This window comes from Grampus griseus (assembly GCF_964374135.1).
Source record: "Grampus griseus genome assembly, chromosome: 3".
NCBI lineage: Eukaryota > Metazoa > Chordata > Mammalia > Artiodactyla > Delphinidae > Grampus > Grampus griseus.
The window spans coordinates 159,710,570-159,724,386 of NC_139019.1; the positions used below are offsets into that span (position 1 = coordinate 159,710,570).

General features: G+C 45.3%; 1 protein-coding gene across 1 annotated transcript in view; it reads left to right on the top strand.

Moving 5' to 3' along the window:
• LOC309819562 (uncharacterized protein C19orf44) overlaps window positions 1–13,817 on the top strand; it is a 25,017-nt gene continuing 11,200 nt past the window's right edge. The window contains exons 1-4 of the mRNA XM_082649838.1: window positions 1–80; window positions 4,018–4,783; window positions 6,176–6,497; window positions 10,564–10,637. Of these exons, the coding sequence (XP_082505964.1) occupies window positions 4,019–4,783; window positions 6,176–6,497; window positions 10,564–10,637 (1,161 nt within the window). The 5' untranslated portion in view covers window positions 1–80; window position 4,018. The remainder of the gene's footprint in view (window positions 81–4,017; window positions 4,784–6,175; window positions 6,498–10,563; window positions 10,638–13,817) is intronic.

Below are 13,817 nucleotides of genomic sequence, written 5' to 3' on the forward strand. Positions count from 1 at the left end.
CCGGGGTCAACGGTCCCTTCTGGCCCGAGGGTCCGGCCGAGAGCGGTGGCGGCGTCCGCGGAAGGACTTCGTGGGAGGAGGTTGGCGGGGTTGGCTGGGCGGTGGCCGGGCTTAATGCCCGGGCTCGGGAGAGGAGTTGCAGGGAAACGGGACGCGCTCCGGGGCTGGGCAGGTCGGGCGGCGGGAGAGCGGCCTAGCGCCTCATTTTCCTCGTCTGGGGCCCATGAGCGAGCGTGGTACGATGTGGGTCGCTCCAGGCCTGGGGGAAGAGCTCGATGGTCTGAGGGGCGACTGTGTTTTCAAATTTTGGTTTATTTATTTTTAACAACTTTATTGATAATTCATTTACATACCATACAGTTCACCCCTTCTAAGCGTACAATTCCCGTTATTTTTAGTAAATTTACCAAGTGGTGCAAACATCACTACCATCCAGCTTTAGAACTTGTCAGTCACCCCAAGTGTCCCCTTTGCAGTCTATCTCCGCTACCACTCCCAGTCTCAGGCAACCACTGATGGGCTGAGTCTATAGATTTACCTTTTCTGGACAATCCTTATAACTGGAATTATACAGTGTGTGGTTTTTTGCATCATCTGGTATTTTCCCTTAGTATGGTGTGTTTGACGTATATGCGTGTTGTGTGTGTCATTATTTGTTCTTTTTTATTACTGAGTAGTATCTCATTTATGGATGGACCTCAGTTCTCATCCATTCACTAATTAATGGATATTTGGGTTGTTTCCACTTATTGTCTATTATGAATAAGAACTATTATGAACATTTGCTTACATTTCAGTTATCTTGGGCTTCATGGGAGTAGAATTGCTGGATCATAAAGTAATGATGTTTAACTTTTTGAGGAACTACCAGACCGTTTTCCAGGTTGTCAGCTGCGTCATTTTATAGTCTCTTCCAAAGGGGTATGAAGGTTCCAATTTCTTCATACCCTCCACCAACCATTTGTTATTTTCTGTAGTTTTGATTATAGCCACCCTCGTAGGTATGAAGTGGATCTTATAGTGGTTTTGCTTTGAATTTCCTTCATGGCTGATGTTGAACATCTTTTCATGTGCTTATTGGCCATTTATATATATATATTTTTTGGTGAAATATTGGTTCACATCTTTTACCTATTGGTTTATTTTTAATTATGTGTTTTAAAAATACATCTATTTATGAAATTAACACAATATTGTAAATCAACTGTACTTCAATAAAAATTTTTTAATTAAAAAATATATATTTTAGTTGTGGTAAAATGTACATAACATGAAATTTACCCTTTTAAACATTATTGATTTATTTTTAAAATTATCTTATTTTATTTTATTTATTTATTTTGGCTGTGCCGTGCAGCTTGTGGAATCTCAGTTCCTGGAGCAGGGATTGAACCCAGGCCATGGCAGTGAAAGCCTGGAATCCTAACCACTAGGCCACCAGAGAGAAATCCCTTTTTCTTGAAATTCTTTTTAAAAAAATGATTTATTTTAATTAATTTTTTTATTAAAAAATTTTTTTTAAACCTAGGGAAACTTTCAGAAGAACTAGATGCCAGAAAACCTGGCCTGGTGGTCAGGCTTTTCCTCTGACCCACATAGTGCCCTGGGCCTTGCCTACAAAAATACTCACAAGGATAGCTGTTGATGTTGTTCCAGTGCTTTCTACTTCCCCTTCACCATGTCCTTCCAGCTAAAAGTTAGCCGGTTATGCAGGTAGTCCAAATACTGTCATTACTGCTATCTAAATTTTATTGTATGCTTATTCCATGCCCCACACTGAACATAGGAATCCTGTGAGGCTAATAGTTATTATTCCCTTTTTACAGATGAGCAGGCTGAGGCACAGAGTGGTTAAGTAACTTGACCAGGGTCACTCACACTAGGAATTCTGCACTGTTTCTTTTGGGTGTGATTTTTGATTCACTGACTCCTGTGGTCAGGCCTGTGCTGGGCACTTTTAGTACACGGGGTGGTTAAGATGGGGATGAGCAAGTAAGCACACTGGTCAGAGAAACAGACAGTAAAATAATAAAAATAATTCATTCTTGTACAGAATCTTAGGGGCTGGGTTAAATGCCTTGCACAAAATATTTGAACTCAGCTTTGAAAGGTATATAAGATGTATGGTAGCCAGGTTTAACAAATCAAAATACTGGACACCCAATTGAATTTCAGTTTCAGATAAACAACAAATAATTTTTTAGTATAAAAATATTTAGGGCTCCCCTGGTGGTGCGGTGGTTAAGAATCCGCCTGCCAATGCAGGGGACACGGGTTCGAGCACTGGTGCGGGAAGATCCCACATGCCATGGAGCAACTAAGCCCGTGTGCCACAACTACTGAGCCTGCGCTCTGGAGCCCGCAAGCCACAACTACTGAGCCTGCATGCTGCAACTACTGAAGCCTGCGTGCCTGGAGCCCATCCTCTGCAACAAGAGAAGCCACTGCAATGAGAAGCCCATGCACCGGAACAAAGAGTAGCCCCCACTCGCCGCAACTAGAGAGAGCTGCACACAGCAACGAAGAACCAAAGCAGCCAAAAATAAATAAATAAATAAATTAAAAAAAATTTGAACATTACCTTTTAGGATAAAAATATTTGGGTCATACTTATATTTCTTAAATTATTTGCTATTTATCTGAAATTCAAATAACTGGGTGTCCTGTATTTAGTCTGGCAATCCCAATAAGGTTGTTTTCCAAGTGGACAGAGTGGGGGGAAGAAAAGGCTTTTTGGGTTCTCACAGTAAATTTTTTGAAATAAAAGTAACAAATGGCCTTGCTAAAACATTCAAACAGTATGGAGCTGAGGCGTGGTTGTGCATCTTTTCTGCCTCACAGATCATTATGCTGGAGACATTATCTTGCACACAGGTCTTCCCCCATTCCTTTTAACAGGTGCATAGTATTCCATTGTCTGCCTGTGGTCATCTGGACTTCATTGAGCCTGTATGGATGGGATCAGGATTCTGACGAGTACAAACAATGCTGCCAAGACATCCCTTGAACATACATCTCTATGGGCATTGTAGGGAAATTCCCAGACGTGGAATTGTGGTGTCACAGGGTCTGTGCATTTCACATTTTCATTGCTGTTGCCAGGTTCCTCACTAAAGGGCCTGCAGCAAACACACACCCATGCCATATTTTTCCATTTTTTTAAGTCTTTAAAATCTTTTGAAACCTTGGTAAATCTTGGAGTGAATTGTTCATATTCCTTCAGGGGCACATGGGAACTCTGAGAATATGACGGAAACGCTGGCCCTTTTTCCCAGAAAACTGTACGCCAGCACACACATACAACACATGGCCGACCTTTGGTGGGGGGGTCTGTGTCTGTCCATAGCCCCCATCCCTGCTCCCAGGGCAGTAGTTCACACACTGTAAGTAAAATAAGATTTCTGGGGAGCTCATTAAATATACAGATTGTGTTTCAACAGCTCTTTTTGAGAGAACTGAGGACACTTGGATAAAGGAGGAGACCAGACTTGGGGTGCAACTGGGTAATAGGACTCACTCGGAGCAGAGGTGGGGTAACTGGAGAGGCAGTGAAGCACTGTAGGGGCGAGTGGGACCTTTGGAATTGGCCTGAGCTTTGAATTTGGCTCTGTTACTCGCTGGCCAGGTGACCTAACCTGTGGAGGCCTTCATTTCCTTCCTCTTCTCTATGAAAGAGGCATGACAATGACCAACTCTCAGTGTTGAGTGAGGATTAAATGAGATACTGTAGCTCTGAGCAGAGTGCTAGGCATACTGCTGGGCCTGAGAAGCACTGGCTCTCGTTTTTAATATGTAACGTGTCTCACTTAAGACCTGGCCTTGAACGGCATAGTTCAATGATAACGTACCAGGTGTCTTATTATTTTCGTTGCCATCATCGGGCTTGAAGGGGAGGCTCTGGCCAGATGGCAAAGGGGGATGTGGCCTCTCCCAGGTGGTGGGAAGCGTTGAGAGATTTGAATGTGCAGTCTGAACATCAGGTATTCTTACTGTAAGTTTTCTTTCTTTACTCCCTAGAATGGCTTCAATAAGAAAAACCAGCCGTACTGTGCGTGATATCTTTGGCGACTTCAGTGATATTTCCTTAGAAGATTCAAAGATGGAAGAAATCCAGAACTTGGAAATCAGTAGAAGTCTTACCAAAATAGCACCCGGTCCAAGCAGATTTCTAAAAAGAAACCAGACTATGGGTGGAAAACACTTATTCCCGAAAGAGAATGCTTTCCTGGGGAGTGGGCCCTGGCTGTCTTCAGGTAGAGCTTCGACCACTGCCTCGAAGGTCAGGGCCAACGCTGCGCTCACAAAGCTGGCCCAGATAGAAACCAAGATCAGGAACCGGAAGGTGCAGATGGATTTGTCTGACGTGGAATCTGACCTGAAGACCTCTGAGGACTGGCTTCCTAGCAGAGCAGACGAAAATCCCCCTAGAAGGACGGTTGACCTTTCTTCACAGAACACGGACAAAACCTCCCAGAAACAGGCCCTTGAAATTCCTGTCCCTGAGAGTGACATGCCGAGTGGGAAGGTCAGTAGGTTTCTAAAGAAGAGAGAAGCACCTGTGGAAAAGATATCCCCTGAAGCACGTGTTGGGAAAGAGAGGGATCTTCAAACACCCAAAGAGAAAAAACCTCCTAGAAGACTGGATTCTCCAGACAGTGATGAAGAGGAAATGAAAGAGTTGCTAGGAAGCTTGATGGAATCTTCTAGCGAAAAACAAGCATCCACAAATCAGGGTTTCACCAGCACCAAAGTCAGTGAGAAAGAACAAACAAAACTAGTCTCGGTAAGGTTTGCATGTATTTATTTTGTACTTGTATGTACTTTGCATTTGTACCTTTCTATCATAGCACTAGAGACTTTTGAAGAGAGCCATCACCCGTAAACACTCAGAAAGTGTTTGATGAGGAGAGGTTGGGTTTCAGCCAATCACGGGTACCCATTGCTGGTCTGCTCTGTAAGGGACAGGATTTGGGACACGTCAGGCAGTTTTGCACTATGTGGAGCCTCGTAGCTGTATACACCCCAGGACAGCACTTTGTATGACTGATCCAACACCAGCTGTGATCACTGCCATTGGTGATCCATGCCTATTTGTTGGTTGTACCACACGGGAATCGCTACATTGGGAAGGCTGCATTTCCATCTTCCAACTGTTCAATGCCAATGAACAGTTCAGTGGCATTAAGTGCATTCACGATGTTGTGTAACCACCACCTCTGTCTAGTTCCAAAACGTTTTCATCATGCCAAAAGGAGACCCTTACCCAGTAATCCCTCCCTGTTTCCCCCTCCCCCAGACCCTAACAACCACTAATCTGCTTTGTGTCACTGTGGGTTTGCCTGTTCTAGACATCTCGTGTAATGGAATTATACAACCTGTGGCCTTTTGTGTCTGGTTTCTTTCCCTTAGCATGATGTTTACGAGGTTCACTCACATTGTAGCATGTGTCAGTGCTTCATTCGTTTCTATGGCTGAGTAATATTCCGTTGTGTGGATGGACCACATTTTATTTATCCATTTGTCCATTGATGGACATTTGGGTTGTTTCCACCTTTTGGCGATTGTGAATAGTATACAAGTATCTGTTTGAGTCCCTGTTTTCAATTCTTTGGGTTTATACCTAGGAGTCGAACTCTTGGGTCTTGTAGTAATTCTGTGTGTAACTTATCGAGGAACAGAAAAACTGTTTCCCACAGTGACTGCACTGTTTTACATTCCCACCAGCAGTGTATGAGGGTTCCAATTTCTCCACATCCTCACCAACACTTGTTATTTTTTGTTATTTATTTATTTTTTTTGGTTATAGCCATCCTAGTTGGTGTGAAGTGATGGGAAGGCTGCATTTTAAGGGGAAAAATCTGCATATTGATTTTGACTCTGTTGAAGATCCATGTTCTCAGGGGCCTTAGTTTAGAAAATGTGTAATTAACAATATGTATTTGAAAGCAAAGTGAATTTTTCTGATTATTTGTGGAGTATGTCTAATCCCAGTATTATCTTGTCTAAATGTTGTACCTTGACTTCCAGAGATGAGGGGAAGGGAAAGAAAGGGGCAGAGAGGGATAATGATTTGATCGCCAAGGACTCATGCTCTCCACCAGCCATGATGTCCGATGATAAGGACTTACGTAGCGTATGTTTGGTAATTTCCCTTCTTTTGTTTCCACCAAAGTAGGATCAGATCCCAAATCAACTGAGAGTCCTTTCGCTGCCCAGGAAGGATCTTTCCAGCTCAAAGCCATTTCCGACATCACGTCTGCCAACCTCACGGTCAGCAGATGGGACCCTTCACAGTGCTGGCTCGAGAACTTGCTCCCCACAGATTCCCATTTCAGAGGACACAGCCTCCCACACGGCATCACTTTCCATCCCCGGAACCTTTCCGAAGTCTGTGCCCTCAACAGTGGGGGATGGCAAGCTCTCGTCCTCCCCAAGAAGGAGTGAGGCTGGGCCTCAGGATAAGTCTCCCTCAGAAGCCGCCGATGAAAGTCTAAATGGTAACCCTCATCCCTGCGCAGAGTTGTCACCCTGGGGCAGGAAGGGCAAGACCGCCTCTAGGATCCCTGGTGTGGTGGTCACAGGGTATTGTCATGAGGGGTGCGAGTCACACCCTTGGCTTCCTGACCTTCTTTCCTAGTTGAGGGGCTATGTCAGATTTTTTTGTTCTGTCTTTAAAGCCTTCTTCTAGTAACCCTACCCAATGACAGAGCAAAAACGGAAATCCTTCTAGAGCCTCGTGCAAGAGGACGGCAATGCAGTTTTCCTTGTTGTAAAAGAGAAATTTGCTTCCTTTCCTTTTTAACTTCAGAAAAAGAAACCAATCTCTAACCAGTCACAAACTTTTCTTTTTATAAATTTATTTATTTATTTTTGGCTGCATTGGGTCTTCGTTGCTGCGCACAGGCTTTCTCTAGTTGCGGCGAGCAGGGACTACTCTTCATTGTGGTGCGCGGGCTTCTCATTGTGGTGGCTTCTCTTGTTGCAGAGCACAGGTTCTAGGCACGCGGACTTCAGTGGTTGTGGCTCGCGAGCTCTAGAGCGCAGGCTCAGTAGTTGTGGCGCACGGGCTTAGTTGCTCCACGGTATGTGGGATCTTCCCGGGCCAGGGCTCGAACCCGTGTCCCCTGCATTGGCAGGTGGATTCCTAACCACTGCGCCACCAGGGAAGTCCCTCATAAACATTTTTATTATTTCACCATCATTGAACGTGATTTTTATTTTAACATTGTATGTATTTAAGGAAGAGCAGAAAGAAAAATATGTGCAGCCAACATTGATTTCTCCCATCTGGTGCCTGATCATCAAATCCGAGTTCAATAACTGTGTCTCGAGTACCTGCTGTGTGCCAGCACGTGCCAGGCATCATGGTATCAGGAACAGGATGACAAACAAGCCAACTGTCCCCTGACCCCAAGTGCCAGGGTGATCCGTAGCCTGTGAATCAGTTGTAGGGGAGGAAAAATAGCTTTTTCCTTGTGTCCTTCTGGGTTCTTGGCTGGGGCTCTGTGACCAAAGACAGGTTAACAGGAGAAGAGCGTTCAGATATTAAATAAATATTTAATGTACGTTTTATGTGACACAGGAGCCTTCATAAGGAAGTGGAAACCTGAAGAAACGGTCGCGCCTTCTGCTAGGTTTGATGGGAGAATAGTTGTGGGAGAATGTGATAGATGGAAGGATATGAGCCAAGGGTAGTAGATGAGGGGATGTAGTTGGGGTTGCTCAGTGTTCCCCCATCTTGGACATAAGGATGCTCCTTTCCTCCAGGTAGAGGGAAGGCACATCTTCTTACCTGAGAGCCTTACGACCTGATTCAGGGGAGAAGGTCAGGGAGTCCTTGCAGCCCCTGCTGTGTCTCAGGTTCCTGCAGGTCAAAATATTCAAGATGCCAAGGTACCACCACATGGGGGCAGGGAGGAGAAGCACGGCCAGCAAGAGTCCCTGCCACGCGCCCTCGTGAGGGTTGGAGAAGGCAGCGAAACGGGCTCACGGATGTGAGGAAGTCCCTTTGAGCCCCCTCAGGGGCCACCATCGGCCGGATGCCATTTGGCACCTCACCGATACGGTCTCATATCTTTGGGCGCAAGGGGCTGGTGAGTGGGTGTCCACGCCAGCCTGGCAGGTGGGTGAGAAGGTGGGTGTAGCTGGTGGGGCAGGTGCCAGACCCAAGTTCCTGCCCTCCTGGGCCGCCCATCCAGGCTGCCCCTCAGCCCTCGCTGCTGGCCTGGAGGGCCCCCTTGGTGTCCAGACCCCACCTTCCCTCATTCTGATGCAGCCTCAAGGGAGGCACGTAGCAGGGAGTGGTGAGTACAAGTCTGAGTTTGGGGTCCAGCATACTTGAGGTGGACATCCTTGCTCCGCCTCTTTCTGGCCGTGCAGTGTCAGGCTCTCTGTGCCATGGTCTCCACATCTGTAACGTGGGGCAGAGCTGTGTCAGTGAGCTGGTGCCTGTGGAGTGCCTCAGTGGGGCCTCCTGCTTAGTAAGTGTGTGCATGTCCAGGTTGGTTGATGTGACAATAACGTCATTCCTCAGCCAATGACAACACTGTTCCAGAGAACTCGTCCACAGTCTCCTGCAGTGCCTTGGCCCGAGCCGGCTGGGATGGCTTAGTTCAGAGGCTTTGTCCATGAACGTATCTCTGGACTTACGTGTCACGTGCATTGTGGTAACTGGCAGTGTTAGAGGAGCTCGGAGGCGGGGGCGAGACCCTCACGCTAGAGTGATGAGCTGGGCTTTGATCTGGGTCTTATGCTGCCAGACGGCTGCACTCAGCTGACCTTTCCAAAGAGAGTAGACGGCTCAGTCTTCCATCTCCTGCTCATCCCCAGCGCTGTGCCACCTGAGGGAGGGCCCTGCTCCCGTCTGCTCCTGCTAACTGTCCCCTGCTTGTTCCTAGAATTGGGGGTCTCGTCCTGCCTCCTCAGGGAGACTCATCCCTCCAACCTAGCATGTGCCCTCCGTGGAAGCCTCTAGACACCTTAGGCCCTCTTCGGAAGTGTCTGTTCAACTCAGCCATGATTGGATCATGTACCTGCTTGAGTTTTGAGGCCCCGCAGGGTGGACCCCCCCCACCGCGCCCTTCCCATCCCCAGTTGTGTGCGCACGCGCACACACACACACACACACAGCCTCTGTGCCTCGGGCCTGAAATGAGCCACATGATGAGGTCCCTGCGAATACTGGCAGCCAGTCGGCCTCCCCCGTCCTGGGGAGGAGTGGGCTCACATACTGATGGGGCAGAAACCCGCTGGGACACCCGAACTGCGCAGAGCCTTCCTTCTCCTGAGTAACCTGCACCCAAGGCATTTGGGCGCTGGTGACTGGCCAGCTGGCACCACAGTTAAGTGTCCTTGACTTGCTTTAAATGAGAACTTAGGACGAGGTGCCAGTCCCCCTCTTCTACCTCAAGCACATGTGTCACTAGGTGTCCTTCCTTGCATCATGATCGTCTCCTCTGTCTAGGCCAGAGGCCGAGAGGTCCGTGGTCTGTGTTTTGTTTCTTTGTTTTGCTTTGTTCTTTGGCCTCACTGCACATCCTGTGGGATCTTAGTTCCTTAGTTCCCCAACCAGGGGTTGAACCCGGGCCCTCGGCAGTGAAAACGAAGAGTCCTAACAACTGGGAATTTCCCCACCGTCTGGTTTTTTTTTTTCCTTTGCACTGGGTCCTGCAGATCCTGTGGCCAGACCTGGTGTCAGCTCCTCCTTCCCCAGCCAAGTCTCCAACCCCCTTGAGGTTATAACTCCCTCCTTGCAGACCTCCAGGGCCCCTGCACACATGTTCACAATACTTGGCTCTTCTTTTATTTAAAAAAATTTTTTTTAATGTTTTATTTATTTATTTTTGGCTGCGTTCGGTCTTCATTGCTGTGTGCGGGCTTTCTTCTAGTTGCGACGAGCAGGGGCTACTCTTTGTTGCAGAGCATGGGCTTCTCATTGGGGTGACTTCTCTTGTTGCAGAGCACGGGCTCTAGGGCGCATGGGCTTCAGTAGTTGTGGCTCATGGGCTTAGTTGCTCTGTGGCATTTGAGATCTTCCTGGACCAGGGTTTGAACCCATGTCCCCTGCACTGGCAGGCAGATTCTTAACCAGTGCGCCACCAGGGAAGCCCAGTCGTCTGTTCTTATGAATAAAGTTTTTTGTTTTTTGTTTTTTTGGCCGCACCGTGTGGCATGTGGGATCTCAGTTCCCCGACCAGGGATCGAACCCGCATCCCCTGCTTTGGAAGGCCGGAGTCTTAACTGCAGAACCATGGGGGAAGTCCCTATAAATGAAGTTTTACTGGGACACAGCCATACCCATTTGTTTACACATGGTCTGTGGCGGCTTTTGAATCATGAGGGCAGAGCTGAGCAATGGTGACAGAGACAGACTAGCCCGAAAAGCCAAAAATATTTATGACCTAGCCCTTTAGAGAAAAAGCGCTTGGATCCCTGGGCTCACTTTCTGAGGACAGGGACTGTACGCCTTCTGCTCTTCCCGTCCCTAGCACTTAGCCCGGTGCCTACAACAGGATGGTAAATGCATGTGGAGTAAATATCGACATGTTACATTTTTGATTACAGATTTGAGAATAAACATTTTATCCCTTGATGATCTGGCTCCAGCCGTCAGTGAGAAATCAGACTTGGAACAGAAAGTAAGTACAAAAAACTGATTTTTCGTTTTAGGTCTTTGGGTAGAACAGCTTGCAACCGTTATGCCTCATTTAGGTCAGTGGTTCTCACCTCGGGGCGATTGCTCCCCTAGGGGACACTTGGCAATGTCTGGCAACACTGTGATCATGACTGGGGTGCAGGGTGCTACTGGCATTCAGTGGGTAGTGGTCAGGGATGTCCTGTGCCAGTGTCCCACAATGCATAGGATGGCCCCCGCTGCAAAGAATGTTCGTGTCTCAAATGTCAGTGTGCCATGGGTAGAGACCCTGATCTAGGTAATAACAGGATAGAGCTACTTAACATATCAGAAGATTAAAGCAGATCCCACTTCAACTTCCCCACAACTAACCTGTACTTGTTGCATCGCCCCGTGGTGATTCTTTCCATATTAGTAACCACCTCATTATCAACACATGTTTTGATAATACATAATAATGACCCTTTAACAGATTTCACCCACGTGCCAGCTACACGTGCTCACAACATCAGTGCTAAGTGCAGCAGCCTCGTGCTGAAGGGTTTCAAGAGTTCTGCTCGCGGATACACAAGAGAAGGAAAAGACCTACAAAAACAAACCCAGAACAATTAAGAAAATGGTAATAGGAACATACATATTGAAATTACCTTAAACGTAAATGGATTAAATGCTCCAACCAAAAGACATAGACTGGCTGAATGGATACAAAAACAAGACCTATATATATGTTGTCTACGAGAGACCCGCTTCGGACCTAGGGACACATATAGACTGAAAGTGAGGGGATGGAAAAAGATATTCCATGCAACTGGAAATCAAAAGAAAGTTGGAGTAGCAATTCTCATATCAGACAAAAGTGACTTTAAAATAAAGACTATTAGAAGAGACAAAGAAGGACACTACATAATGATCAAGGGCTCAATCCAAGAAGAAGATATAACAGTGGTAAATATTTATGCACCCAACATAGGAGCACCTCAGTACATAAGGCAAATGCTAACAGCCATAAAAAGGGAAATCGACAGTAACACAATCATAGTAGGGGACTTTAACACCCCACTTTCACCAATGGACAGATCATCCAAAATGTAAATAAATAAGGAAACACAAGCTTTAAATGACACATGGACTTAACTGATATTTATAGGACATTCCACCCAAAAACAACAGAATACACTTTCTTCTCAAGTGCTCATGGAACATTCTCCAGGATAGACCATATCTTGGGTCACAAATCAAGCCTTGGTAAATTTAAGAAAATTGCAATTATGTCAAGTATCTTTTCCGACCACAATGCATTGAGACTACATATCAATTACAAGAAAAAGACTGTAAAAAATACAAACACATGGAGGCTAAACAACATGTTACTAAATAACCAATAGATCACTGAAGAAATCAAAGAGGAAATCAAAAAATACCTAGAAATAAATGACACGATGACGCAAAACATGGGATGCAGAAAAAGCAGTTCTAAGCGAGAAGTTTATAGCAGTACAATCCTACCTCAGGAAACAAGAAAAATCTCAAATAAACAACCTAACCTTACATCTAAAGCAATTAGAGAAAGAAGAACAAAAATCCCCCAAAGTTAGCAGAAGGAAAGAAATCATAAAGATCAGATCAGAAATAAATGAAAAAGAAATGAAGGAAACGATAGCAAAGATCAATAAAATGAAAAGCTCGTTCTTTGAGAAGATAAAATTGATAAACCGTTAACCAGACTGATCAAGAAAAAAAAGGGAGAAGACTCAAATCAACAAAATTAGAAATGAAAAAGGAGAAGTAACAACTGACACTGCAGAAATACAAAGGATCATGAGAGATTACTACAAGCAACTATATGCCAATAAAATGGACAACCTGGAAGAAATGGACAAATTCTTAGAAAAGTACCACCTTCCGAGACTGAACCAGGAAGAAATAGAAAATATAAACAGATCAATCACAAGCACTGAAATTGAGACCGTGATTAAAAATCTTCCAACAGGGCTTCCCTGGTGGCGCAGTAGTTGAGACTCCGCCTGCCAATGCAGGGGACATGGGTTCATGACCTGGTCCAGGAAGATCCCACATGCCGCGGAGCAGCTGGGCCCATGAGCCATGGCCACTGAGCCTGAGCATCCGGAGCCTGTGCTCCATAACGGGAGAGGCCGCAACAGTGAGAGGCCTGCATACCGCAAAAAAAAAGAAAAGAAAAGAAAAAAAATCTTCCAACAAACAAAAGCCCAGGACCAGAAGGCTTCACAGGTGAATTCTATCAAACATTTAGAGAAGAGCTATCACCTATCCTTCTCAAACTCTTCCAAAATATAGCAGAGGGAGGAACACTTCCAAACTCATTCTACGAGGCCACCATCACCCTGATACCAAACCCAGACAAAGGTGTCACAAAAAAAGAGAACTACAGGCCAATATCACTGATGAACATAGATGCAAAAATCCTCAACAAAATACTAGCAAACAGAATCCAACAACACATTAAAAGGATCATACACCACAATCAAGTGGTGTTTGTCTCAGGAATGCAAGGATTCTTCAATATATGCAAATAAATCAATGTGATACACCATATTAACAAATTGAAGGATAAAAACCATATGATAATCTCAGTAGATGCATAAAAAGCTTTTGACAAAATTCAACACCCATTTATGATAAAAACTCTCCAGAAAGTAGGCATAGATGGAACCTACCTCAACATAATATAGGCCATATATGACAAACCCACAGCCAACATTCTCAATGGTGAAAAACTGAAACCATTTCCTCTAAGATCAGGAAGAAGACAAGGTTGCCCACTCTCACCACTATTATTCAGCATAGTTTTGAAAGTTTTAGCCACAGCAATCAGAGAAGAAAAAGAAATAAAAGGAATCCAAATCAGAAAAGAAGAAGTAAAGCTGTCACTGTTTGCAGACATTACATAGAGAATCCTCAAGATGCCACCAGAAAACTACTAGAGCTAATTAATGAATTTGGTAGAGTGGCAGGATACAAAACTAATGTACAGAAATATCTTGCATTCCTGTACACTAATGATGAAAAATGATGATGAAAGAGAAATTAAGGAAACACTCCCATTTACCATTGCAACAAAAAGAATAATAAACCTACCTAAGGAGACAAAAGACCTTGTATGCAGAAAACTATAAGACACTGATGAAAGAATTAAAGATGATAC